General features: G+C 36.0%; 2 protein-coding genes across 2 annotated transcripts in view; one reads left to right on the forward strand and one right to left on the reverse strand.

The window, feature by feature from the left end:
- trappc9 (trafficking protein particle complex subunit 9) overlaps positions 1-17,459 on the reverse strand; it is a 266,928-nt gene extending 249,469 nt beyond the window's left edge. Inside the window, exons 1-8 of the mRNA XM_016233477.1 lie at positions 17,404-17,459; positions 12,522-13,122; positions 10,499-10,644; positions 7,215-7,340; positions 6,317-6,343; positions 4,382-4,503; positions 1,413-1,538; positions 1,120-1,336 (exon numbers count right to left, since the gene is read on the reverse strand). Coding sequence (XP_016088963.1) covers positions 1,120-1,336; positions 1,413-1,538; positions 4,382-4,503; positions 6,317-6,343; positions 7,215-7,340; positions 10,499-10,644; positions 12,522-13,105 — 1,348 coding nt within the window. The 5' untranslated portion in view covers positions 13,106-13,122; positions 17,404-17,459. The remainder of the gene's footprint in view (positions 1-1,119; positions 1,337-1,412; positions 1,539-4,381; positions 4,504-6,316; positions 6,344-7,214; positions 7,341-10,498; positions 10,645-12,521; positions 13,123-17,403) is intronic.
- Positions 17,460-18,317: 858 nt separating this feature from the next.
- Positions 18,318-25,093, forward strand: rragcb (Ras-related GTP binding Cb). The gene is made up of 7 exons (XM_016233486.1): positions 18,318-18,725; positions 20,029-20,232; positions 20,381-20,580; positions 21,556-21,670; positions 21,833-21,975; positions 22,305-22,453; positions 24,456-25,093. Exons 1-7 carry the CDS (start codon positions 18,540-18,542, stop codon positions 24,632-24,634), a joined length of 1,176 nt encoding a protein of 391 aa, XP_016088972.1. The 5' UTR covers positions 18,318-18,539; the 3' UTR covers positions 24,635-25,093.
- Positions 25,094-26,614: the final 1,521 nt, after the last annotated feature.

Here is a 26,614-nt window from a genome sequence, read left to right on the forward strand (position 1 = left end):
CACGCAAAGAAAGAAGGCGTGGTTTCAGTAACCGCAGTTAGTGTTGAAGCAGCATGTCAGGGAGACGCTGTGTGTTTCTAGGCGAAAGCAAAAGCACTTTATTTGGCCTTCCGGAAGTAGATGCCTTTAGGAATCTTTAAGATTACTTACAACAGAACAGCAATGCATTTTATGGACGACCGTTTCGTGAACCTAGGAGAGGAGGTCATTCTGACTTTGCTATGACAATCTGGCGCTTCTGAATCAGCTACTGTTTTGTTATTAGTTTAAGTATTTGCTATTGACTGTGCAAATGCGGAGTTCTGCGCATTGTGTGTGTGTGTGTGCGCGAGCGAGAGAGAGAGAGAGAGCGTGCGCGAGAGAGAGCGATTATAATTAATTTACTTAATTATTTTACAGATCTTATTGTTGTTTTGTTAATGTATTATATAATTGCTTATTCATGTAATGGACAATGCTTTGGCAATACTGTGCAAGTCATGCCAATAATACAAAAAAAAAAAAATACAATTTGTTGCATTGGCACTTAATCGAAATAAAATAAAAATGTAGTTGCTGTACTAAAATTACAAAACTAAAACTGAAATAAAAATAAATTAAAGCTATAGATAAATATATATTTAAAAAATGACAAACGACAAAAGCACATAACATTTCTAAAACTTAACCTAAAATGAAAATGAAAACTGAAAATAGCCAATTCAAAATATGAATAGATACTGTATATAAAATAGTACATAAAGAATACTAAAATAACACTGCTTCAGTACTTAGGTTGTTGGACATGCACACATACTTGAGTCTATCCAGACATACAATCAGATCAATTACAATAAGGCCAAGAAGAAAACTATACGCTTTCACAATGTGGTGCATTCAGTTATAAAAATAAATGTTTAATAAAACACTTTTATTTCACTTTATAACATCGTTCTGTAAAAAAAAACTGGTGGTACTTCAAACAGGCTGTCCTTTCAAATGATCATTAAAATCGACCAAACAGTGACTGTGAATGACCATTTCTGTTAAAGTCCCATCTAGATTTAGGCTTAACAGCTTTAAAAACAATCATTATAATAGTACAACTTAACCAGCCCTAGAAGAAACATCTCGTGTTACCTTTGCTGAAGTCTTTGGGGTCTAGAGAGAGGCTGTATCCCGGCAGGGTCTCCAGCAGGAGTTTGTAACAGGCCTTCCAGCCCGGTTCAGGGATAGTGGGCGCCACACACTGCATGGCTGCGACGCGTTTGAAGAACGCTGATTTCCGGTGGAAGCCGATGAGCTCGTAGAGCTCTGATAGCACACTGTATCGCTGGATCTTCTCCTCTTCTGACAGCTGAACACATAGACAAACGTTCAAAGACCATTCCTAATTGAGCAACTTTGAAAACTGACTTGTTGCAAGCCCTCACCTGGCCTAGATTGATGTAAACGACATTCTGCAGGCATTCAGAAGCCTCCCTGGCTCGTTTCTGAATGGCCAACACTCTGACAGCCTTAATACAGGCCTCCAGCTCAATCACTCCTGCACTCTTATACTGAAAGACAGACAAAAAGATTTTCATTTTTATGAGTTATGAGCTGTCAACTTAAACTGGTAATTTAGTGCATTAATTGTTTATATAAAAAAATTTATATAAAAAAAATAATTGAACGCAATTAATCATGGCCAGGCCCACACATACAGTGGGTACGGAAAGTATTCAGACCCCCTTAAATTTTTCACTCTTTGTTATATTGCAGCCATTTGCTAAAATCATTTAAGTTAATTTTTTTTCCTCATTAATGTACACACAGCACCCCATATTGACAGAAAAACACAGAATTGTTGACATTTTTGCAGATTTATTAAAAAAGAAAAACTGAAATATCACATGGTCCTAAGTATTCAGACCCTTTGCTGTGACGTGATATATTTAACTCAGGTGCTGTCCATTTCTTCTGATCATCCTTGAGATGGTTCTACACCTTCATTTGAGTCCAGCTGTGTTTGATTATACTGATTGGACTTGATTAGGAAAGCCACACACCTGTCTATATAAGACCTTACAGCTCACAGTGCATGTCAGAGCAAATGAGAATCATGAGGTCAAAGGAACTGCCTGAAGAGCTCAGAGACAGAATTGTGGTAAGGCACAGATCCTGCCAAGGTTACAAAAAAAAAATTTCTGCTGCACTTAAGGTTCATAAGAGCACAGTGGCCTCCATAATCCATAATCAACTTAAACTGGTAATTTAGTGCATTAATTGTTTATATAAAAAAATTGATATAAAAAAAATTATTGAACGCAATTAATCATGGCCAGGCCCACACATATATCCATCTGAGAAATTCAAGCTTAACTTAAAAAAAAAAAATAATACGTCCATTTTTAAATAAATAAATACATTTTAATGATTTATTTTATTTAAATGGGTTTTTAATGCACAATGTTTTTGCGCATATGTTTTGTTTTTTTCACAAGTTACAACATAATAACAGATTGTGAGAATTGCACGCTGAGACCATAAATTATAAAATTATTATCAAATTAAAAAATTACAAAAGAAAACATTGAATTCATTTTAATTAATTTAAAAATCATTCCAATTATTTTTTTATTTTTTTATTTTTTAAACTTAACTTAAATAATAAAAAAAAATTGTTCATGATTAAATCATAATATTAAATTACATTTATTATTAAATTCTTTAATACAATAATAAATAAGATTTTAAAAACATATTTTCATAAAAGGCACATCATGCCGATATTTCACTCATTCTGCTATACATGTTTTGTCATATTTACAGGTTAACATATAATTTCAGATTGTGAAAATTGCCCTCTGAGACCATAAAGATTATAATAACTTGCAATACTGAAGTGCAAATATTAGAAAATATTAGTTAAAGAAATTGGTCAGAAAATTATTCAATAAATCATTTAAAAATGTAATTATTAAGCCTTTTTTTAATACAATAAGATTTTATGTGCACAACAGATGAATAGGGCCCAAAAAAATAGGGATTCAGGAATTATTTGTTTTAATTTTAGTTAAAAATCATGCTGACCCCTAATTTCAGATTGTGAAAACTGGCCTCTGAGAAAGATAAAAACTTGCAATATTGAAGCTCACTGGACAGTATTTAAAGAAAAGAGCTTCAGGTCAGAGAAAGGTCATGCTGTACGTCCATCTCTTACGTGTCTCTGCTCAGGATGTGTCATCATATTTGAAAATCAAAACACAGCAGTGGATAGTGGCACAAAGTGCTCGGTTCAAATCTATGAATTTACAAGGCTGCAGTGTCCCCTGCTGGCTGCTGGCAGAACAGCTGATGTGGCAGAAATGAGCAGTTGAGATTGACTAAGCAGCTCCATTCACAAGACAGGGGTCAAATACTTTACTTTTCAAGAGCCTCACTCAAGACGAGAAACAGTGAGTTTAAAATGCACCATGCAAAAAGATATTTTAATACCAGAATTTAGACCATCTCTAGGGGCTACTTGCTGTGAGATGCACATCAGCAGACGCATTGTGGAAAAAACACCTGCTTAAAAACGAGCCGGCCCTGTTAGCCATCGCAGAGTGAGAGTTGATGAATAATGAAACAGAACTTTGAGGGTTTAATAAAACAATAAGCCACGAGAAACTGCATGTTAAAGTGGTTTTACCACATTTAAAAAGCACTGTTCGGCTTCGTGCCGAAGCAATGTGCACTTAAAACTCCCCTAACTGAATCGCTATAATACAAGGCTTTGGTAGACTTATTATTTTTAAAAAGGCCAGATATCCATGTTCAATAAATAATTACATTTTTATTATTAAAAGAGTTTGCAAAGGCTGTTTTAGAGGTGCTTTAAATGTGCCTCATTAAATCAGATTTTAACGCTAACATTTTGTTTTGCCGTTAAGTGACAGAAAAAACATTTCGATTTGAATAAAATACTTAAACTTCAGATAAATGCTGACCCTCATGTGACACTGAGGACTAGAGTAATGATGCTGAAAATTCAGCTTTGAATCACAGTAATAAATTTTATTTTACAATCATTTAAAATAGAAAGCAATTATTTTTAATTGTAATAATATTTCAATATATTACTGAATTTTTAGATCAAATAATTGCAGCACTGAACTAAAACCTTAAAAAAAAATAACTAAAACTGAAATAAACAAAATTATAAATCTATATAGACATATTTAAAAATATATATATACTAAAAATGATCAACAAAAATTACTAAACTGTGACTGATTCTAAATAATAATAATACTATAGCAGTATCTCAACGGTACTAAAATAACACATGGATAGAACTTCCAGAAAACAAATTTGATCCTCCACAGCAGAGAACAGCATCTCAGAAAGAGCAGATCCTTTGTGTGCAAGAAATTACCTTGCCGTAGTAAGAGATGGCCTCCTTGTATTTCTCGATGATGTCCTCCTGACTCAGGCAGTTCTTGGCTCGGCCGATCTCAGTGCTCGTGTCTGCACTGATGCCATTGGTCGTCAGAGCACCTGGACAGGAAAACAAGAGAAACGACCATGAGAAATGCACCATGAAAGATTAAGAAAACAAGCCAATTCTGTACTCTGCATGCCACTGTAACCCTTCCATTCACATGACCTTAGTTTTAAATGCTATAAAGCCTAAAGTCCACAATAACATTAACATTTTTTGCATTATGCAGCTCTGAGATATAAGATGCTGAAAATGAGTTAATTTGTCAGATGCAAGACCTGGAACTCGACAAGCAATCTCTTGAATTAAATATGAAAGTCATCAAGAAAAAATGTTTTTATAGGAATGAGAAAAATTCAAGAGAAACCAGAGAACAAATTGACCCTATTTACTTTATTAATCCATGTCCCTGGTCGCATTGGGAATGATTCATCAGTGCATCATTTTTTATTTAACTTTAATAACCTCCTGGAAAGGATTTTCATAAATACTATTGACAAACTGCACTTTGCAAATCTGTATTTTGGGCCAAGAACTGTTGGTTTTACCTGGCCAACCGCATTAAAGAAATGAGAAACCAATTAAAAACAATTAAATCTTTTTATTTGATTATGTAAATTGAATCTCTTATCTTTAACAATTTTTACAAGAAATACAAATGACACCAAAACACTGACCTCTGGTGGCAGTAAATAGCAGATGTTGTAAAGTTGTACTGTGCTGTAAAATCCTGCAAGTCTAAATTAAATCCCCATGTCAAACCCATTAGTTACTACTAATAAATGATGGTTAAGCGTTATCATCAAAAACATAAACCAATCTGACCAGTAAGTATCTGCACTGCTGATTTTTATAATGGATGTTTGAATCAGTCAAAAATCAATAAGAAAACACACAAAAATTCCCATCTGATGATTACAAGAGTGTTAGAAACCCAGCTGAAATCAAAAGTAAGAATTCAAATCCATGCACTGAAATCACTGTAGATATTTATTTTCATTGCTGTCAGATCAGAAACACAAAAGGCCCCCCAAACACCTGCACACATGCACAAGCACAACCAAGTAACTAAAACTACGTCACAATTGCACAAACGGGCAGGAACAAGAGCCATATCTTGAGCTACACATGTGCTTTACTGTACCTGGATCAATGAGAACTTCTTGAGCGCCTGAAGACGGACAGATAAACAAACAGAGAGGGAGAGACAGAGAGAGAGAGAACCTGGTTCACTCTTGGGCACAAGCAGCGAGCAGTGTTAGTAGTATAGCACATATCAGGGCACAAAATGGTCCTGACATTGCTGAATGATCATAAAGCTGTCTATAGAGCAGTGGGGATGGGCAGACATGCAGCATGACTAAGAAGTGATGGGCTCGTTCTAAATAATGACCATTAACAGACACTGAGGAAGCATGCAAGCTTTAAAAAAAACATTATTCATTCTCTTAGTTCAGAATATATTAACAAAACAGTTTGTTTCTTTCTTTGTAAGAAACAAATCCATCATTGAGGCATTTTAACTTTAAATGGTCACTTCCAGCTAAAACATGAGTCCATAATCTATAATAATGCTTCATCCAGTGAAAAAGTCCGTCCTCCTCTGTTGCCCTCTCACATCAAAATCCACCGATATATTTGTTTAGAATTGTTTTTGTTTGTAAACGGTGCTCGCTCTGTGCATTAAATCCATGCACTGAAATCACTGTAGATATTTATTTTCATTGCTGTCAGATCAGAAACACAAAAGGCCACCCAAACACCTGCACACATGCACAAGCACAACCAAGTAACTAAAACTACGTCACAATTGCACAAACGGGCAGGAACAAGAGCCATATCTTGAGCTACACATGTGCTTTACTGTACCTGGATCAATGAGAACTTCTTGAGCGCCTGAAGACGGACAGATAAACAAACAGAGAGGGAGAGACAGAGAGAGAGAGAACCTGGTTCACTCTTGGGCACAAGCAGCGAGCAGTGTTAGTAGTATAGCACATATCAGGGCACAAAATGGTCCTGACATTGCTGAATGATCATAAAGCTGTCTATAGAGCAGTGGGGATGGGCAGACATGCAGCATGACTAAGAAGTGATGGGCTCGTTCTAAATAATGACCATTAACAGACACTGAGGAAGCATGCAAGCTTTAAAAAAAACATTATTCATTCTCTTAGTTCAGAATATATTAACAAAACAGTTTGTTTCTTTCTTTGTAAGAAACAAATCCATCATTGAGGCATTTTAACTTTAAATGGTCACTTCCAGCTAAAACATGAGTCCATAATCTATAATAATGCTTCATCCAGTGAAAAAGTCCGTCCTCCTCTGTTGCCCTCTCACATCAAAATCCACCGATATATTTGTTTAGAATTGTTTTTGTTTGTAAACGGTGCTCGCTCTGTGCATATTTCTCTCCCGATTCAACTTTTTCACAGGAGAAAGCAATATTATGGACAGAGGACTCATATTTTAGCTGGAAGCAATGGTTTGAGATGGATTTGCTTCTTACAACACACAGCTTTCGCTTCACAAGACATTAATAGAGTCATGTGGATTACTTGTGAATTATTGCTATGTTTTTATCAGCTGTTTGGACTCCCATTCTGACGGCACCCATTGAAAAAAAGCCAAGATATACAGAAGATCTACAACAGAGTTAAATAATCTCTCAAGCCATTAAACCAAAAATATGATGAAGAAAATCATCTTGATACTGTTTGTTTAGATAAAAAGTGTTGCTATAGATGTGTCTGACTGCACTGACCAGGTCTGTGTCTCTTTCCAGCGTCGGCAGCAGAGGAGACGCCAGGTTTGCGGGCTCCGCTCTTCCACGCAGTGCCTCCTGGGTAATGGAAGATGACAGACGCAGAACACAAGCCCTCCAAAGCAGCTGAGGAACAACACACAAACCATTTCATTGTTACTATTCATCACTGGACAGTTGATCTGTCATGCAGGTTTTAAAGCAAGATGCATTTGGGCAAAGACTGAAGATGTCAGTTGCTTGGAGGTGAAGAGTTGGAGGTTGTGATGAAAGTTGACTGGATTTGTTAGCTTAGTTAGCTGGTCAGCACATGAGTTTAAAAAATGGATATCATTTTGCGTGATTTTATCACACCAGGATTATTATAGTAACTAAGGGACAGTTTTACTAACAGCTTGCGCCAGTGCAAACCGTCTTTTGGCGTTAAAATTGTTCTGTCAGTTTTTACTAAAGACGTGCAGTGACGAATTAGCACTGAAAAGGCGTGGACAGTTATTTTTGCGCCTGACCTTACTGAATATGCATTTATAGGAGTGTCCCTTTCAGACGCAAAATTTATAGGAGTAGAGTATTCAAATGAATCACGCAATGCGTTTTACTAAAGTTTGCGCTCATCAGATTAGTAGCATTTGCGCCATTATTTAACGCCCAACAAAAAAGCAAGTCGTAAACTATTTTGCGATTGAAATGGCTGCAATTATTGTTGCTTAGAGGAGGCACCGCAGAGAACAGAGAGTGTGTGGTAGAAGGGAGAGGATTTTTTTCCACATGTAGCCTATTCATTTATTTGGAATGCCAGAAGAACACATTGTCTGATCATATCGTTTGCCAAGCCATGTTATTTTTAATTTGCTTCAGAAAATAAAAGACGACTTGGAACCCTAAACTACGAGTCTCGCAATACCAGGTCTACCAAAACTTCTAGCAAACCTTTATTTTTTTGGCCTCCAGTTCTTTTCAACGTAGCATACTGTGGCTTAATTATTTCTTTATTCTTTATTTGTGACTACGCTGATTTGCGCTGCGCTTGTTATATTGCGTTGGTCGATATGTAAATGAGATGTTGCGTCTGTGTTCTTTAATTTGCGTGTTGTTAGTAAATCACCCGCATTAATTTCCACACCCATCGGCACTGTTTTGGAATTGCACTCTTGCGCTAATTTGCCTTGTTTACTAAAACTGGCCCTAAAAGTACTAAAATTTGTTTACTGAAAATTTTAATAAAATGAAATAAAATAAAAAGTTTTTAACATCTCATTTTCTTTTCTTTTAACTTGATGTTCTAAAATAACTCAAATAAAAATTTACAAAATTATACTAAAACTTCAGACTTAAAATGAAAACCAAAAATATAAAAAAATAAACAAAAACAAAAACTATAATAGTATTGATTGATACTGTAAGTTAACTAAAGCAAAGCTTTTTTTAACTAAGATTAGGTTTATTTTTATATACATTTCCTATTTCAGCTATTAACATTTCTGATTTATTTAGTTTAATAACTAAATGAATTAATAATATTAATTTCAAATAAAAAATAAAATATTCATCAATTATTATTACAATATTACAAAAACTACTACATTTTATAAAAACAACAAAATTACTAAAACTTGAATTTAAATGAAAATATAAAAAACTATTTTAACATATTAATAAAAACTATAAAAGTATCACAACGATTAGGGAAGCACAATTAATCGAATTTCTAATCGCAATTACAATTACGGATGCCACAATTACATAATCGTTCAAAGCACCAATTAATCGTTCAAAGTCCACTTATGTTATTCTGCATGCTTAAGATGCTTTTTTTTTTTTTTTCTACATGTTATCTTAAGGGTTTTTCCATTGTTTTAATTTTAGAATAACATTATAATACCATGCATATTTTTACCTTTTTATTTAAAGAGAAACCAATCTGATGTATAGTTGACATTTGAGGCTTAATACTATAAAAAAGCAATAAAAGTTTTTCAGTTAGTGTTTTCAGCTTGTTTATTTTCATATAAAAATATGGCATGCAGTTGCAAAGGTGTAAACATCATTCATTTAATCGTAAATTAATAATCGCAATTACAATTTCAAAGGAATAATCGACAATTATGATTTTTGTCATAATCGTGCAGCCCTAACAAACAGTATAATATTTCCAGATACAACATTTGATTTTAATAATGTATTGGTAAATGCTGAAATTAACGACCTAATAGGGCTGCACGATTATGAAAAAAATCATAATTGTCGATTATTCCCTTGAAATTGTAATTGCGATTATCACAATTTAAATTGAATGATGTTTATACCATTGTTTGATTCAACTGTATGCCGTAGTTTTATATGAAAATAAACAAGCTGAAAACACTCTTAACTGAAAAACTTTGTGCTTTTCTGTAGTATTAAGCCTCAAATGACAACTATACATCGGATTGGTTTCTTCTTTAAATTATAAAAAAGTAAAAATATGAATTTTGTTAGTTTTTTTCCTCTTTTTGTCACTTTCCTTATCTTTTAAATAGCTTGTGAATGCGCAAATGCATTTTACTTTCACTTTCAAATTAGCGTCAATTCAGCATCAATTACAAAATACAACGTCAAACTCCCTTAGCCTATATATATGTACTGTCAAAAGATTAATCGCGATTAATAGCATCCAAAATAAAGGTTTTTGTTTACGTAATATATGTGTGGGCAAGTGACGTAACCGGTGTTGCTGCTTAACACCGATCGGTATAACATTGTTAACACCGACTATCGCAGCAAGCCTGTTACACATTACATGTACTTACTTTAGAAATTTTTAGTAATTACAATTACATAATCGTTCAAAGCACCAATTAATCGTTCAAAGTCCACTTATGTTATTCTGCATGCTTAAGATGCTTTTTTTTTTTTTTTTTACATGTTATCTTAAGGGTTTTTCCATTGTTTTAATTTTAGAATAACATTATAATACCATGCATATTTTTACCTTTTTATTTAAAGAGAAACCAATCTGATGTATAGTTGACATTTGAGGCTTAATACTATAAAAAAGCAATAAAAGTTTTTCAGTTAGTGTTTTCAGCTTGTTTATTTTCATATAAAAATATGGCATGCAGTTGCAAAGGTGTAAACATCATTCATTTAATCGTAAATTAATAATCGCAATTACAATTTCAAAGGAATAATCGACAATTATGATTTTTGTCATAATCGTGCAGCCCTAACAACGATACTAAAATAACACTTACTTGGTGTGAAAGTATATCTGTGAAACGTTTATCAATCAATCACCATCTTACCTCCCAACCATAGGAAGTCATTGACAGACCGCAGCAGCTCTACAGCCATGTGATAATGTACGAGGGCGTCCTGCAGCATGCCTGCCTGCAAACACAGATCCCCGACGTGCTTCCTCATGCGGCCCTGACAGCGTTTCTTGTAGTGCCTGAGGAAGATGAGCAGCAACAGGCATCAGATAAACATTCAGCATTTACGCACAGAGCTTAATCGATGCAAGACGCGCTCGCAGCCAAGTGCAGGTGACGTCAGCCATATTTAATTAAAGTTATTTTTATCAGCGGTGGATCGATGTCGTCTCATTTGGCTCTCCTTGTATGGAACATAAATATGCTGATGTGGTTTTGCATCAAGCTTGGTCTTCTGTCTTAGCCCAGGATTTACAGACAGAGAGAGGGAAGCTGGAGGTGAAGATACGGATGCAGAAGGAAAAGGGGATGCACAGGCAAAACTGGGAGGGGGGGATTTTAACTAAAGGGGACATAAAGCAACTTGAGGTCAATCCCATGGGGATGAAAAAACTAAATCAATTTTTCTAAATGAGGGATTTCTATTTTATAAAAACTCTGGTGGAAGGACCCATATATAGATAGTGTGCACGAGGGTCAAGTGTTATTCAAGTGAGAACCAGACAGGAGAGAAAGAGGAGAATATTCTTCATTTTAACTTTTTCTTCAAGTTTACACTTTTACATAGAGAGGATGTATCAGTAAACATATAAATACTTTATATGATCAGCAATATTCTAATGATTAAGCCAATATTGAAAGACTTATTTTTGCCCAATTCAAGCATAATATTTTTTGACAGATACAACTACACTAAACTATCATCTTTAAATGTTTCAATGCTATATTGGAGGAGGGAAAAGATTTATAATAACATCAAATATGCACCAAATAAGTCAAATTAAATAAGTAAAATTCGTTTTTTAAAAATCAGCAATTACATATACAATAATACAATAATATTTATTATTTATATAAATATTTAATATTTATACAATAATAGTATTTACATAATTTTATCATATATTTAAATCATTTTATATACTGTATATAGAGAGAGAGAGAGAAACATAGAAAAAAATCTAAATACATGTATTTAAAATAATATTGCATAACATATATATAGATAATTACTAAGATTATTATTTTAATAAATAATCAATTAGCCTAAACCTACACAACTTTGCCAAAAATAAATAAATAAATACTTTTTATATATTACTATATGCATTAAAAACAAAAATATGTTTAAAACTAGAATTAATAGTATTGCTTTATATAAATAAATATAATCTTTATAAACATAATCTATTTATTATATATTATATTATACATTATATATACTATATTTATATTATATATTTAACTTCCGATCAAGAACTTCACAACTAAACTCAGAGAGTGTTATCTACAGACACATGGATGTCATATTCAAATTCATGCTGCCTGCGACCGTAGATGAGATGAGCATAAAGCTTTGCGAGCAATCACTCATGAATTACTGAATGACATCCATGCATTTCTGCAGTTAAAACAGACAGAGATAGTGAATAAGAAATACAGTATGCTTGATTAAACACTTGACCCTTTCAAGCACCAGGACCCAAAGAATCGTTCCCATATTTCCAACACAGATTCAAAAATTCTCACCATAAAGGTGAAGTGTGTCAATTACGCATAACCAAACAGAACTGCAAAACAGTACAAATCTACCATTAGTCAAGCAAGCAGGAAGTTTGCCACTGGTTTATTCTAAAGCTGATAATTCGCTCAAAAAACAAAAACAAAAAAAACTGTAAAAAATATATTTAATATCAGCTGATAATAACCGATATTGTACCTCTATATCATGCATTCCAAATAATGATGCTTGCCTTAGCAAGATATTAATTAAGTGTTAATTGAAGTTTCATGAGCCACCCTTTTCTAGATACAGACATATAGGCGATGGGTTTTCTAATAACCGATTAATCTGGCTGCCGATAAAGATTAACATATTCTCAGAGCCCAAACTCACCTGCTGTCTGTGTCCAAGCCCACAAAGTCCTTCTTCTCAAACGGCGCACACAGCAGTTGTATCTTATCGCCAGATTTATCGGTTGCTCTGTCCAGCCTTTTCGACTCCAGGACGATAAATATAGACTCCACGAAATCCTCCACCCGCTTCTCCACATCAGGACAGTCGTCGTAGCTGGGGTAGAACGCCACATCTGTCCGCTGCTGTTCCGCCACCTCCCCCTGCAGCCCAAACACCAGCAGCCGTGAGTCATACAGCGTGGAGCCGAACACCTCCTTCTGCCCCTGGAACCGGTCGGACGTCTGCGGCCACTCTTTGGTCGTGGTGCAGCTGGTCACTGAGATGAGACCCACCACTTTGCGGTGGGTCTGAAAGTCGCCCCACTCGTTGTTCTCAGGGGGGTAATGGTGGCGGTATCGGATGAAGAGGACGCGCTGGGAGTCCCGTATGCTGACCTGGCTCACGCTGGCAATGCGTTTGTAGATGCGGAAGAACTGGTCCTCTGGGACGATGCCCATGGGCTGGACCACTACCAGGGCCGTCTGATGGTCCTCAGCACACTGCATGTAGTCTGGGACACTCATGTCTGCATACAGCGCCTCTAGAGAAGGAAAACAATCCACAAAACAACATACTGTTTTATTACAGCAGGTTTCAAAGGGGTTAAAGGGTTAGTTCACCCAAAAATGAAAATTAGCCTGTGTTTTACTCACCCTCAAAACATCCTAGGTGTATGTGACTTTCTGCTTTCAGACGAATCCAATCGGAGTTACATTAAAAATCGTCCTGGCCCCTCCAAGCCCCTCAATGGGGGTAAGCGGGTGTTGGTTGTCAACAGTTCAGAAGACGTGAAATAAAGTGCGTGCATCCGTAATAAAACATCCCTCACACGGTTCCGGGGGGGGTGAATAAAGGCCTCCTTTAGCGAATCCATGCATTTTTGTAAGATAAATATCCATTTTTCAAACGTAATAAACACTCTTTTCTCACTTCGCTGACTGTGGTGCGGAAGCAGGGTTGCCAGGTTTTCACAAGAAAACCCGCCTAATCACTACTCAAAACTAGCCCAATCGCGTTTCGAGGGGGTCCCCAGTTAAAAACCGCGTTCCAGGGGGTAAAATACACATTTTTGTCGGGGTTCCCCTGCTAAAATTCACATTCCAGGGGATAAATATCATGTTATTGGAGTCGCTTCAACCCGCGGACATGAAAAACAACCCGCGGCAACAGTGTTAAAGTAGCCCAATTCCGCGGGAAAACCACGGACTTGGCAACATTGCGCAGAAATCGTGCAGTCGGATGACGTAGGATGTAGGCGTCATGTGCGCACCTCTAAGAAATGCAGGAGCAAAGGAAACCAAGTTTCCTTACTTTAGCAAAGGAAAACCAGTCTCCTCTTGGCTTATATCGAAATCCTCCGATATTTTTCTTTACAAATCCTCTTTTTGTGCTTTTAATTCGTGACCGGCGTTTTGTTTTGTCTCCGCTAGGGTTAGGCCGATAGACGATGCCATCGTCCATCGCCGATGGCTGACAGACATCACGATGTTAAGCTGGCATTGTGATTCCACACCACCCCCTCTCCCGCAATCCACCGTATTCCAGTTCCGTGTTCGGAAAGGTACTACGGAAACCCTAAAGGGAAAAAATAGCCTACGAGATGGGAGGATAAAAAAATATTTCAATAGTTTTCCTTCGCAATTATATCATTGGGTAAGTATAGGCGACTGTATATAAATTTCGGGCATCAGGGAGCCGCTATTGAAACCGCTTTCGATTGTGCGCTCTCATTTTACTTTCACTTTCACTTTTGAGATTCGCGATCACAAGGACTATGGAGTGGCAGTACTTACCACACACTTGACAAGATTAGATGTTTGTCATTGGTGCTCAGGATCTGCAAATCATTCGCCATCGTCCTATCAGACATTTCTCCTTACTCTTGTGTATGAGGTAAGTGAACTTTCATGTAGTGTAATGCAACAGGCTACCGCTAGCAAGCGGCTAACCTTTTAGTGGCTCCATATAACGCGTTATTTGTGTCACGATTTGGGCACACCCCTAACCCCCACCCCGCCCCGATGTCATCGTCCATCACGACGTTTCACTGTAGACATCGACCGATGCCAATTTGGTAGACATCGCCCAACCCTAGTCTCCGCGTTCGTCACTAATCACGCAACGTCGACATCTTACGTCATCCGCCGGAACGGCTTCCACATATGACAGACACCGGAAGTGAGAAAAAAGTGTTTATTACGTTTGAAATATGGATATGTAATAAAACATCCCTCACACGGTTCCGGGGGGGGTGAATAAAGGCCTCCTTTAGCGAATCCATGCATTTTTGTAAGATAAATATCCATTTTTCAAACGTAATAAACACTCTTTTCTCACTTCGCTGACTGTGGTGCGGAAGCAGGGTTGCCAGGTTTTCACAAGAAAACCCGCCTAATCACTACTCAAAACTAGCCCAATCGCGTTTCGAGGGGGTCCCCAGTTAAAAACCGCGTTCCAGGGGGTAAAATACACATTTTTGTCGGGGTTCCCCTGCTAAAATTCACATTCCAGGGGATAAATATCATGTTATTGGAGTCGCTTCAACCCGCGGACATGAAAAACAACCCGCGGCAACAGTGTTAAAGTAGCCCAATTCCGCGGGAAAACCACGGACTTGGCAACATTGCGCAGAAATCGTGCAGTCGGATGACGTAGGATGTAGGCGTCATGTGCGCACCTCTAAGAAATGCAGGAGCAAAGGAAACCAAGTTTCCTTACTTTAGCAAAGGAAAACCAGTCTCCTCTTGGCTTATATCGAAATCCTCCGATATTTTTCTTTACAAATCCTCTTTTTGTGCTTTTAATTCGTGACCGGCGTTTTGTTTTGTCTCCGCTAGGGTTAGGCCGATAGACGATGCCATCGTCCATCGCCGATGGCTGACAGACATCACGATGTTAAGCTGGCATTGTGATTCCACACCACCCCCTCTCCCGCAATCCACCGTATTCCAGTTCCGTGTTCGGAAAGGTACTACGGAAACCCTAAAGGGAAAAAATAGCCTACGAGATGGGAGGATAAAAAAATATTTCAATAGTTTTCCTTCGCAATTATATCATTGGGTAAGTATAGGCGACTGTATATAAATTTCGGGCATCAGGGAGCCGCTATTGAAACCGCTTTCGATTGTGCGCTCTCATTTTACTTTCACTTTCACTTTTGAGATTCGCGATCACAAGGACTATGGAGTGGCAGTACTTACCACACACTTGACAAGATTAGATGTTTGTCATTGGTGCTCAGGATCTGCAAATCATTCGCCATCGTCCTATCAGACATTTCTCCTTACTCTTGTGTATGAGGTAAGTGAACTTTCATGTAGTGTAATGCAACAGGCTACCGCTAGCAAGCGGCTAACCTTTTAGTGGCTCCATATAACGCGTTATTTGTGTCACGATTTGGGCACACCCCTAACCCCCACCCCGCCCCGATGTCATCGTCCATCACGACGTTTCACTGTAGACATCGACCGATGCCAATTTGGTAGACATCGCCCAACCCTAGTCTCCGCGTTCGTCACTAATCACGCAACGTCGACATCTTACGTCATCCGCCGGAACGGCTTCCACATATGACAGACACCGGAAGTGAGAAAAAAGTGTTTATTACGTTTGAAATATGGATATTATCTTACAAAAACGCATGGATTTCGCTACAGGAGGCCTTTATTCACCCCCCGGTGCCGTGTGAGGGATGCACGACACTTTATTTCACGTCTTCTGAACTGTTGACAATAAACACCGGCTTACCCCCATTGAAAAGCTTGGAGGGGCCAGGACCATTTTTAATATAACTCCGATTGGATTCGTCTGAAAGAAGAAAGTCAAATACACCTAGGATGCTTTGAGGGTGAGTAAAAAAATATTTTTGGGTGAACTAACCCTTTAAATAGAGTTATCCATCTATTCTACTGTACATTTTAATATTTTGATGTCTGATGTATTGTAAATGCTTTTGTTAAACAACAGGCAAAATAGAAATTCACATTAAATAAGAAATTTTAATTCATAAAAGTTCATTAAATTCTTATATTTCTAATATACACACACACAGGCAGCCAAGTTTGTAATAATTAAGATTTGTTTTAATGTTTTTGATAAAAGTCTCTGTCCCAATGCTCACAAAGGCTGCATTTATTTGCTCACAAAATGCAATAAAAACAGCAATATTTTAATATTATTAAAACTGAATTTTCAGGCACCCTTACTTCAGTCTTCAGTCTCATATGAACCTTCAGAAATCAGAAATATTCTGATTTCCTGATAAATTATGAATTATGGTTCTTAGCATCAGTGTTGAAAACAGGAATGTAATGTAATAATGTTCTGTTTGACAGCAATTAAATCTTCATTTAAATACACTGTCCCACTAACATAAAAGGACTACTGAATTAACTTCAGTAATCAAGTAAAGTACAAGTAAATAAGTCAAATAAAATCCCAAAATGTGTCATATTTTACATATCCGTAACCATAAACTGAATAAAACTACAGTGCATTACAAAATCCAGCATTATTAAAAACAAACCAGAGTCCAATGTTTCAGCCTTAAACAAAATCTTAATGCGTTCCTTATTAAATCATCATTGTTTGTTCATTCAAAATGAAATATTTGTCTAATAGTTGTGTTTATTTTGGTCAGATTTCAAACGCGTGCTTGAATGAAACTTCTTCAAATGTATCAGCTGATAGCAACGTGTCAACAGCGTATTAACGTACGTTATGAAACTCACAACACAGAAAGTGTCAAATGTATTCCAATATAACGCTGGAAGAATAATCATATGCTTTTAAAATATGTGTACAAAAGCTTGTTTTTACTCACAAACGCTCTTCCTGTCTACACTGCTGCTGCTTCTTCTGCTACAGTCTGTCAATGAGAAAGAAGCGTGTGACTCATTCATGTGTTTATAAGCGCCCCCTGTAGGATGAGCGGTGTAATAATATAATATAATGTAATATAATAGTGCTGTCAAATTATTAATCACGATTAATCACATCCAAAATAAAAGTTTTTGTTTACATAATATATGTATGTGTACTGTGTATATTTATTCTGTATATATAAATACACACACATACAGTATATATTTTGAAAATATTTACATGTGTATACATTTATATATTCATATTCTTATATTTTATATTATATATACATTTATTTCAAATTAAAACATAACATATTTTTCTTAAATATATACATGCACGTGTTTGTATATATATATATATATATATACACACACAGTAAATACACATATATTATGTAAACTAAAACTTTTATTTTGGATGCGATTAATCACGATTAATCGTTTGACAGCACTAAATATAACATAATATAATATAATATAATGTAATATAATATAATATAATTATTTTACTCGTATGTTTAACGTTTGAAGCAAAAAGAAAACGTTTCTACAACATAATTAATTTTCTACTTCTAGTATATTAATATAATAAAAATATACAATCTTTATTTTTTATGAATATTATATTTTTATTTTAATATATTAGCCTAGCTTTATTTTTACGTTCTCCATTTGTACATTAAATTCAACAAAAATATTTTAGTGTGGGTTCTGCATTATAAAAGAATAATTGGCGGCATTAAATGTTTAAAGGACGTTAAATAGAATACATCGTCTTTCATACATATAATATATCCAGAAAATGTTTCCAAAGTGTTGATCATCTCAGAGACCGCTCCACTCAGAGGCCTCCCTCACACTGCAGACCTCTCCGCTCGCCTGCAGGCGTTCCCCTCTGCGCCTGTCATATGATCAGCTTCCCGTTTGTTTGTATTCATGCAGCAAGCTAACCGCTTCCCACTATGAAACCTCCTCGTCTGTATTCAAACTAAACCTGTAATCCACACCGATCCCACCTCAATCACTCAAACAGAGCCAACAGAGTCCACACAGACAGATCAGAGGGATTCAAAGCTTTAAAAACGGGGTTATAATGTCGATCGAGTACGAGGAGCAGCTAGCCGGAAGCCTGGTGGACTCTTTCCCTAAAGATTTCGGCTACGGCGTGGAAAACATGGATATGATGCAGGAAGATCTGGAAAACTCGCCGTCTGCAGACAGTAAACCCAGAATCCTGCTGATGGGACTGAGGCGCAGCGGGAAATCCTCCATCCAGAAGGTCAGATCCCATTGGGATACAGTACTGCACTAACAATTAAAGTACGTTACCATGGTAAAGCCTTCGATTTGGACATTACCGATATAATACCACGCTGTTGTATGAAGTACATATAGTTACATACAGGTGTAACTTACCGTTTCTTACAAAAACGTACTGTGGCAGTACCAATGGTACAATAATGGTATCAGATGGCAGTGTGTTGTTTTTACGTATACCGTGGTACGTACGAAAATACCATGGTACATGTTCAAACACCTTACAATACCACGGTGCCATAGTACTAATAAACTGGACGTGTAATACCATGGTATTATTGGAAGTATCATGGAGTGCCACAAAATACAATTGTATATGAATTTCAGTAACGTTACCATGGTATTTTTAGACGCACCACACTATTACCGTCACTGTACTATGGTACCGTAACAGTACTTGTTTTAAGGGACAGTACGTTTTCTAAGCTAAACGTTTTGGTATTTTTTTAAGTGGAACCATTATAAATATATAAATTATATGAATATATATATATATATGTGTGTGTGTAAATATTTTCAAAATATATATTGTGTATACACGCATACAATTATATATTTTGAAAATATTTGCACACACACATATATATATATATATTAGGGATGCACCGATATGAAAATTTTGGCCGATACCGATAACCGATTATTCTTTATTTTTGAAAGCCGATAACCGATATGCTGGCCGATAAATCTATATCCAAATTGTTATATACTTTTTGAGAGCCTGATTACAAAAAAGGTCTCATCATTAAAAGCCACATCCCAAACACTTCAACATAAGCAGCCTAGTTTGAATTTATTTAATACGCAAGTTTCACAATTTGAGTTGAATTACTGAAATAAATGAACTTTTCCACGACATTCTAATTTATTGAGATGCACCTCTATGTGTGTGTGTAAATATTTTCAAAATATATATTGTATACACACACATACAATATATAATTAGAACATATTTGCGCGCACACACACACACACATATATATATAATTTATATAATTTCAAATATTGCTTCATGTTGCATTTAGAACTATAATTGCAAAAGAACATTTCCTATTATTAAGTAACATTTAATGCTGCTTAAAATCCTTCATCCTCTAGAACTCATTTTCTGTTGGATGTTTGTGGATGAAATAATATTGTTGTCCTTTAAGATGTAACTAGCCTTGTGTTTATAATTGAATAAGGAATGAATCAGTTATGTTTTATAATATCTGTGTTTGTTGTACATTGCATATACCCCTATGGTTTAATGTTGTGAATCTCAGGTGGTGTTTCATAAGATGTCCCCAAACGAGACGCTCTTCCTGGAGAGCACCAACAAGATCTACAAGGATGATATCTCTGGCAGTTCCTTCGTAAACTTTCACATATGGGACTTTCCTGGGCAGGTGGACTTTTTCGACCCTACATTCGATTACGAGATGATTTTCAGGGGCACCGGCGCGTTGATTTTCGTCATCGATGCTCAGGTGAACGGATACAAGTGAAATATAAGAGTGACTGTGATTGAGAGTGCTTGTTGTTTAATATGCATGCTTTCATTTTTACTTTTCCGGTATGGGAATTGGCTCCGTGCCTGGCGCTTACCGTTGTGTTTGGATGTCTCTCTCTCTGTAGGATGACTATGTAGAAGCATTAGGCCGGCTACATCTGACGGTGTCGAGGGCGTTCAGGGTGAACCCGGAGATCAATTTTGAGGTGTTTATACACAAGGTGGACGGTTTATCAGACGATCATAAGATAGAGACGCAGAGAGACATTCATCAGAGGGCTAATGATGATCTAGCTGACGCCAGTCTGGAAAAGCTTCACCTCAGGTTGGTCATACTGATGCTAAAGCCAGATCAATTTGCCATGATACAGTCTAATAATGGATAGAGAGCGTTTGGTAGGATTATGTTTTGCTTTCAGCAAGTTCCAGCATGTAATGTGTTTGAGAACGAGTACTAAATAGTGTTGTTATTGTTAAATAAAACTGAAACTTCTAAAAAAAAAAAAAAAAAAATGTCATTAATTGAAATTAAATATAAATATTTGATTAAAAAAAACGAAATAACTGAAATTTAAAAAAAAATTAAGTTGAAGTACTGGGATTACTAAAAGTGAAATGAAAATAAATTAAAGCTAAATAGAAATATATTACAAAAATATCAAAAGCACATAATAAAATAACAAAAAAATTTAAATATAAAAGTAAAACTTATTTATTAAAATATTAATTCTATAATAGTAAATAATAATACTAAAATAACACTGGTAATGCAAGCAATACATTCTCTTGATATTATATTTCCCCTTTTATTTTTATTCCAGGGTAGATGGATGGTCCTTTTATTGATTAAGTATATATTATGTAAAAATGTAACCTACTTAAAACAGATATCTCTTATGTTATTGTGCTATATTCACCAGTGTGGGGTTTAGGAAAATATTTTTATTTTCTTTCAAATATTTCATGCAAATCCAAAACTTTTATCCACCTCCAAAACATCTTTTCAAGGTCACTTTGGCCAGGAAAAATAATATTTACCAATATTATCACAGTCTACCATTATTATCTCTGCCTAAACAAAACCTGTATTCTAATATACAAAAAATATGTCACATTGTGAAAGTTCAATGTGTTTATGTTGTTTTTAAAATTATTTTACTTCCATATAATGTTTCCTTTTTTTAATATTAAGCAAATTGCTCGTTGTCGTTGGAGCTAATTTTTTGGCATTTCTGGATGAAATGTGTCATATGCCAAAATATATTATGTATGAATTCTGTTTCTCTTTATTTGTTTTCAGTTTCTATCTCACCAGCATCTATGATCACTCCATATTTGAGGCCTTCAGTAAGGTGGTCCAGAAACTCATCCCTCAACTGCCCACTCTGGAAAACCTCCTCAACATATTCATTTCTGTATGTACACAGCTGCATATCCTCACTTTTATTTTCCTCTTTAAATGAAAGAATGTCTCTTTCCGATTCTAGATTGCGAACTGAGCGAGATTCCATTTGTACTGTACTTGGTCTAGTCGAAATCCATAGTGCATATTTGTCAATATATTGTTCCCTTTTTAGAATTCTGGGATTGAGAAAGCGTTCCTGTTCGATGTGGTCAGTAAGATCTACATCGCCACGGACAGCTCTCCAGTGGACATGCAGTCATACGAGCTCTGCTGTGATATGATCGATGTCGTCATTGACGTCTCATGTATTTATGGGTGAGAAACTGGGATGCAGTGCTCTAGAAATTCACTACCATTTAAAAGTTTGGTGTTGGGACGTTTTTTTTTTTTTATGTTTCTGAAAGGCATCTCTTAAACTCATCAAGGCTGCATTTAAGCAAACAAACAGTTAAAACAGAGAAAAATGTGAAATGTTATTACAACTTACAATAATTGTTTTGTATTATAATATACTTTAAAATGTAATTTATTTCTGTAATGTGAAGTTCAATTTTCAGTTTTGTCATTCTAATATGCTGATTTATATTGTGTCTTCTGTTATGTGTTAGAGCTTTTTTTTTAACCCATTTATTGAATGTTTTTAGCCTAAAAGACGACAGCAACAGTAACGCTTATGATAAAGAGTCTCTGGCCATCATAAAGCTGAACAACACCACAGTGCTTTACCTGAAGGAGGTCACCAAGTTCCTGGCTCTGGTCTGCATCCTGAGAGAAGAGAGCTTTGAGAGAAAAGGTACAGACGTTTGACATGATCATTCGCTATAGAATATCAGCATGTTTCTTGACTCGTGTGAAGGTAAAGTACCACATAGAACCCTTTTTGGCTCTCCAAAGAACCTTTCGGCGAACAGTTCTTAAAAGAACCCCTGATTTCAAAAATCGAAAGAATCTTTTTTCCTATACAGAAACTTTTGTGTAATTGAAAAGTTCCATGGATGTTAAAGTTCTTCACTGAACCACAGATGCCATAATTAAAGGGATAGTTCACCCAAAAATGAAAATTCTGCCATTAATTACTCGCCCTCATGTCGTTCCAAACCCATAAGACCTTCGTTCGTCTTCGGAACACAAATTAAGATATTTTTGATCAAATCTGAGAGCTCTCTGACCCTGCATAGACAGCAATGCAACTGCAGTGTTCCCAGGTCCAGAAACGTAGCAAGTAAAACGGTCCATGTGACATCAGTGGTTCAACCGTAATTTTACGAAGCTACGAGAATACTTTTTGTGTGCAAAGAAAACAATAACATAATTTATTCAACAATTCTTCTCCCCGAGTTACCGTCTTCCGCTATTTTGGAGAGTACCCCAAAATGGTGCATGGTTGACCCACTGATGTCACATGGACTATTTTACCGATGTCCTTGCTACGTTTCTGGACCCGGGAACATTGCAGTTGCATTAGCCGCTTTTCCACTGTCGGGCCAGTGCGAACCAGTGCTTTTAACGGGCCGGGCGGGGCTAATAGCCTCGGACCTGTAGCACCGAGTCCAAAATCACGCTGCGTTTCCACCGTTGGGCCAGAAGCTCCGCTGCCCCTTATCAGAAAACGAATAAGAAGTAAGTCACTGGAACTAGCGCGAGCACAAAACGAACATGATAAAAGCAGCCGTTTGTTTGTATGCTTTGTTAAAGATTTAAATGAGTTAATTTATCAGGATTGCAAATTAGTCGCACTGAAATAAAGCGGTATGAACATAGCCTACCTACTTATGAGTCTTTTTTTTGTTTGTTTATTTGTAGTCACCGTAGCCTATAGCCTATACATCACATTTAGAAAGAATGATCATTTCTATATTTTTCTCCCGAACAAAAACCATTATTATATTTTTATGACATACCTCTGGCACGCACTAGCACGCCCGCTTTTGGCCCGACAGTGAATATGCGGCTAATGCTGTCTACGGAGGGTCAGAGAGCTTTTATTTTTTTTAAAAATGTAAAAAATTTGTGTTCCAAAGACGAACAAAGGTCTTACGGTTTGGAACGACACGAGGGTGAGTAATTAATGACAGAATTTAAATTTTTGGGTGAACTATCCCTTTAGTGTCAAATTTTTCCAAAATGTTTGTTCTTCCATTGGTTGGTCTCACGCTATATGGAAGCCCGTTTCCGCCACTGAATAAAAATTTTTTAAAAAAGGTTATTGCAAGTTTTTATCTCACAATTCTGACTTTTTTTTCTCAGAATTGTGAGATATAAACTCGCAATAAAAAGTCACAATTGAGAGATAAAAACTCGCAATTCTGACTTTTTTTTCTCGCAATTCTGACTTTTTTTCTCTGAATTGTGAGATATAAACTCGCAATTGCGTGTTATAAAGTCAGAATTGCGAGATATAAACTCAATTCTGAGAAATAAAGTCAGAATTGCAAGTTTATATCTCACAATTACGACTTTTTGACTCGCAATTGCGAGTTTATATCTCACAATTTTGAGAAAAAGTCAGAATTGCGAGTTTGTATCACTCAGTTCTGAGAAAAAAGTCAGAACTGCGAGTTTGTATCACTCAATTCTGAGAAAAAAGTCTGAATTGTGAGATAAAAAGTCGCAATTACCTTTTTTATTTTTTATTCAGTGGCAGAAACGGGCTTCCATACACGCTATGTGAGTGGCTGAATGGTTGATTTTCAGACTGCTCCAACCAACAAAATGATAAAAGTACCACAGTGTTTCTTTCTTAAAGATGTCGCGTTTGCAATTTCGCACGTGGCTCATGTCTCTATCTTCCACAGGTTTGATAGACTACAACTTCCACTGCTTTCGAAAGGCCATCCACGAGGTATTCGAGGTGAGCAGCTCTACCCAGAGGACAGGAGCGGCGGTGCACTCCAGCCACCCCAGCAGCAGCGGTAACGGCCTGGCCCGACTCAAATCCACAGCGCTGAACGGTACACCCAGGAGCCTGGTTTAACCCAGGACACACGGACTTCTAAGAACACAGGGCCTTCACACTAGTGCGCTGAACGTGCGCTAACGTACACGTGAGATTACTGGAGCGTTTCTCTACTTCTACCTGCTGTTCCAGGACCTGAGAGACTCAACAGGACACTCATACAGGACAGACTACATTGCTGCTTTTTTATGATATTTTGATGTGTGTGTGTGTGTGTGTGTGTGTGTGTGAGTGAGAGAGTGAGATTGTGTGCAGATGCAGCATCAGCTGTTATAATGGGGGAAATGGGAAAACTTTAGCCAACAGAATGAGGCACAATGAAATAATTAAATAGTAAATATAGTCTCAAAACTCATTATGTATTTATGGTGGCCAAAAGTACTGTCTAGGTAGAGTGCTCATTAAGTTTTGAGACACATTCCACCTTTCAGAAGTTCGAGGGTGAATTTTAAAAAAAAAAAAAAAAAACATGTTCAAGTAACATTTCACAAACAAATCAAAATGAAAAAAAAAGGTTAAATTATGCCTGTTTTTAGGAGCTTTATAAATGTTTACATTGTGATAAAACACATTTTACCCAAATTCTCTTTGCTGTAATAGGTCAGAAAATTTATTTTATTTAATTTTTATTTTTTGTAATTCCCATTATTCCCATTTTTCTAGATTGTCATTAATGCAGTATTTTAATTGTATTACGGTAAAAAAAACTGTATTATTTAAATCAGTAGAAACGTTGTACGATAAATACCATGCAATTCTTTACCATTCAAAATCATATATTTTTTCACTTTTCTTTTTTTTTTTTTGCATTACAGTAATAAGAATTTGGGTGAAATGTACTTAATTTTTTTTTTTTTCTCACAATGTGACATTTTAAATTAAAAATAGGCCTTAATTTTCTTTAAGCAATATATTTCCTATTTCTTTCTTTTGATTTTGGGGTGAAATATGACCCGGACGTGTTAGATTCACCCATGAAACAGATCTTCACTCCCTTTTTTTTAAGTCCAAAGCATCTTAAGATTCCAGTTGTTAATGTTGGCCTGTGCTGTGATTGTGTTGGCTGCCACTGTTATTTACTCCTGACCTAAAAAAGGGGAAAAATAAAGGGAGAAAAGGCTAAAGACATTTGTGAACTTCGTCATGTCTCTGTGAACTGCCTTACAGTGAAAAGAATCACATACAGAGACTTTTTTTCTTCAGGAATGTATGTTTTTTCCCTGCCAAATTATCCCTTGTTTTAGTTAGAAATTAATCTGGGAATAAGCATCAACCCAGACTAACAGTAAGTGTGTGTTTAGCCATAAAATGCTTCTTGAAAAATCCTGATATGCTGAGAACACAGAATAATGACACTCGAGATTGTTGAACAAGCGATTGAAGGTATTACGTTTTGTGAAGTCCCAGGGTCCAAAATAACCCTCTTTCCTTTTTTTATTACATGATTCATTATTTTATTCATTCTCAAAAATTCCCCTTTCTTGAATGGGTATAATGAGGGCTTGTGTGTGTGTGTGTGTACAAGAGACTCACTGATAAGTGTGATTGTGTTGAAGGATAATTGTTAGTGATTGTTGTGTGCTTGTGTGTTTTCCTTTCTTTTTTCTAATAAAGTGTAAAAGAATAAGATAATTTTTGTGATTGAACCATAAAGATTATTACTTGTAAGATATCAAGAAAATGAGAATTGTTTACTTATGGTATATTTTGTCTCCGAGCACGCTGATAAATTAAAGCTATATTCATTTGAGCCCTGGTCTCATTGGTTTGTACACTTGTGGGGTGTGTGTGTGTGTGTGTGTGTGTGTGTTTAGCTCTTGTTTCACCTCTAGATGTTGCTGTCTGTCAGGATAAAGATTCAGCAAATTGAAGCGCGCAAGCAGGTACAACTAAATATAATTTTGAAGAAAAAGAACAGTGTATATAGATAATCTAATCAGAATTTAGAGCTAGAAATTAGTTTTTTTATAAATTATTTTTTAAATAAATTTATAATAT

Source organism: Sinocyclocheilus grahami, unplaced genomic scaffold (assembly GCF_001515645.1).
Source record: "Sinocyclocheilus grahami isolate Dianchi unplaced genomic scaffold, SAMN03320097.WGS_v1.1 scaffold432.1, whole genome shotgun sequence".
NCBI classification, from domain to species: Eukaryota; Metazoa; Chordata; class Actinopteri; order Cypriniformes; family Cyprinidae; genus Sinocyclocheilus; species Sinocyclocheilus grahami.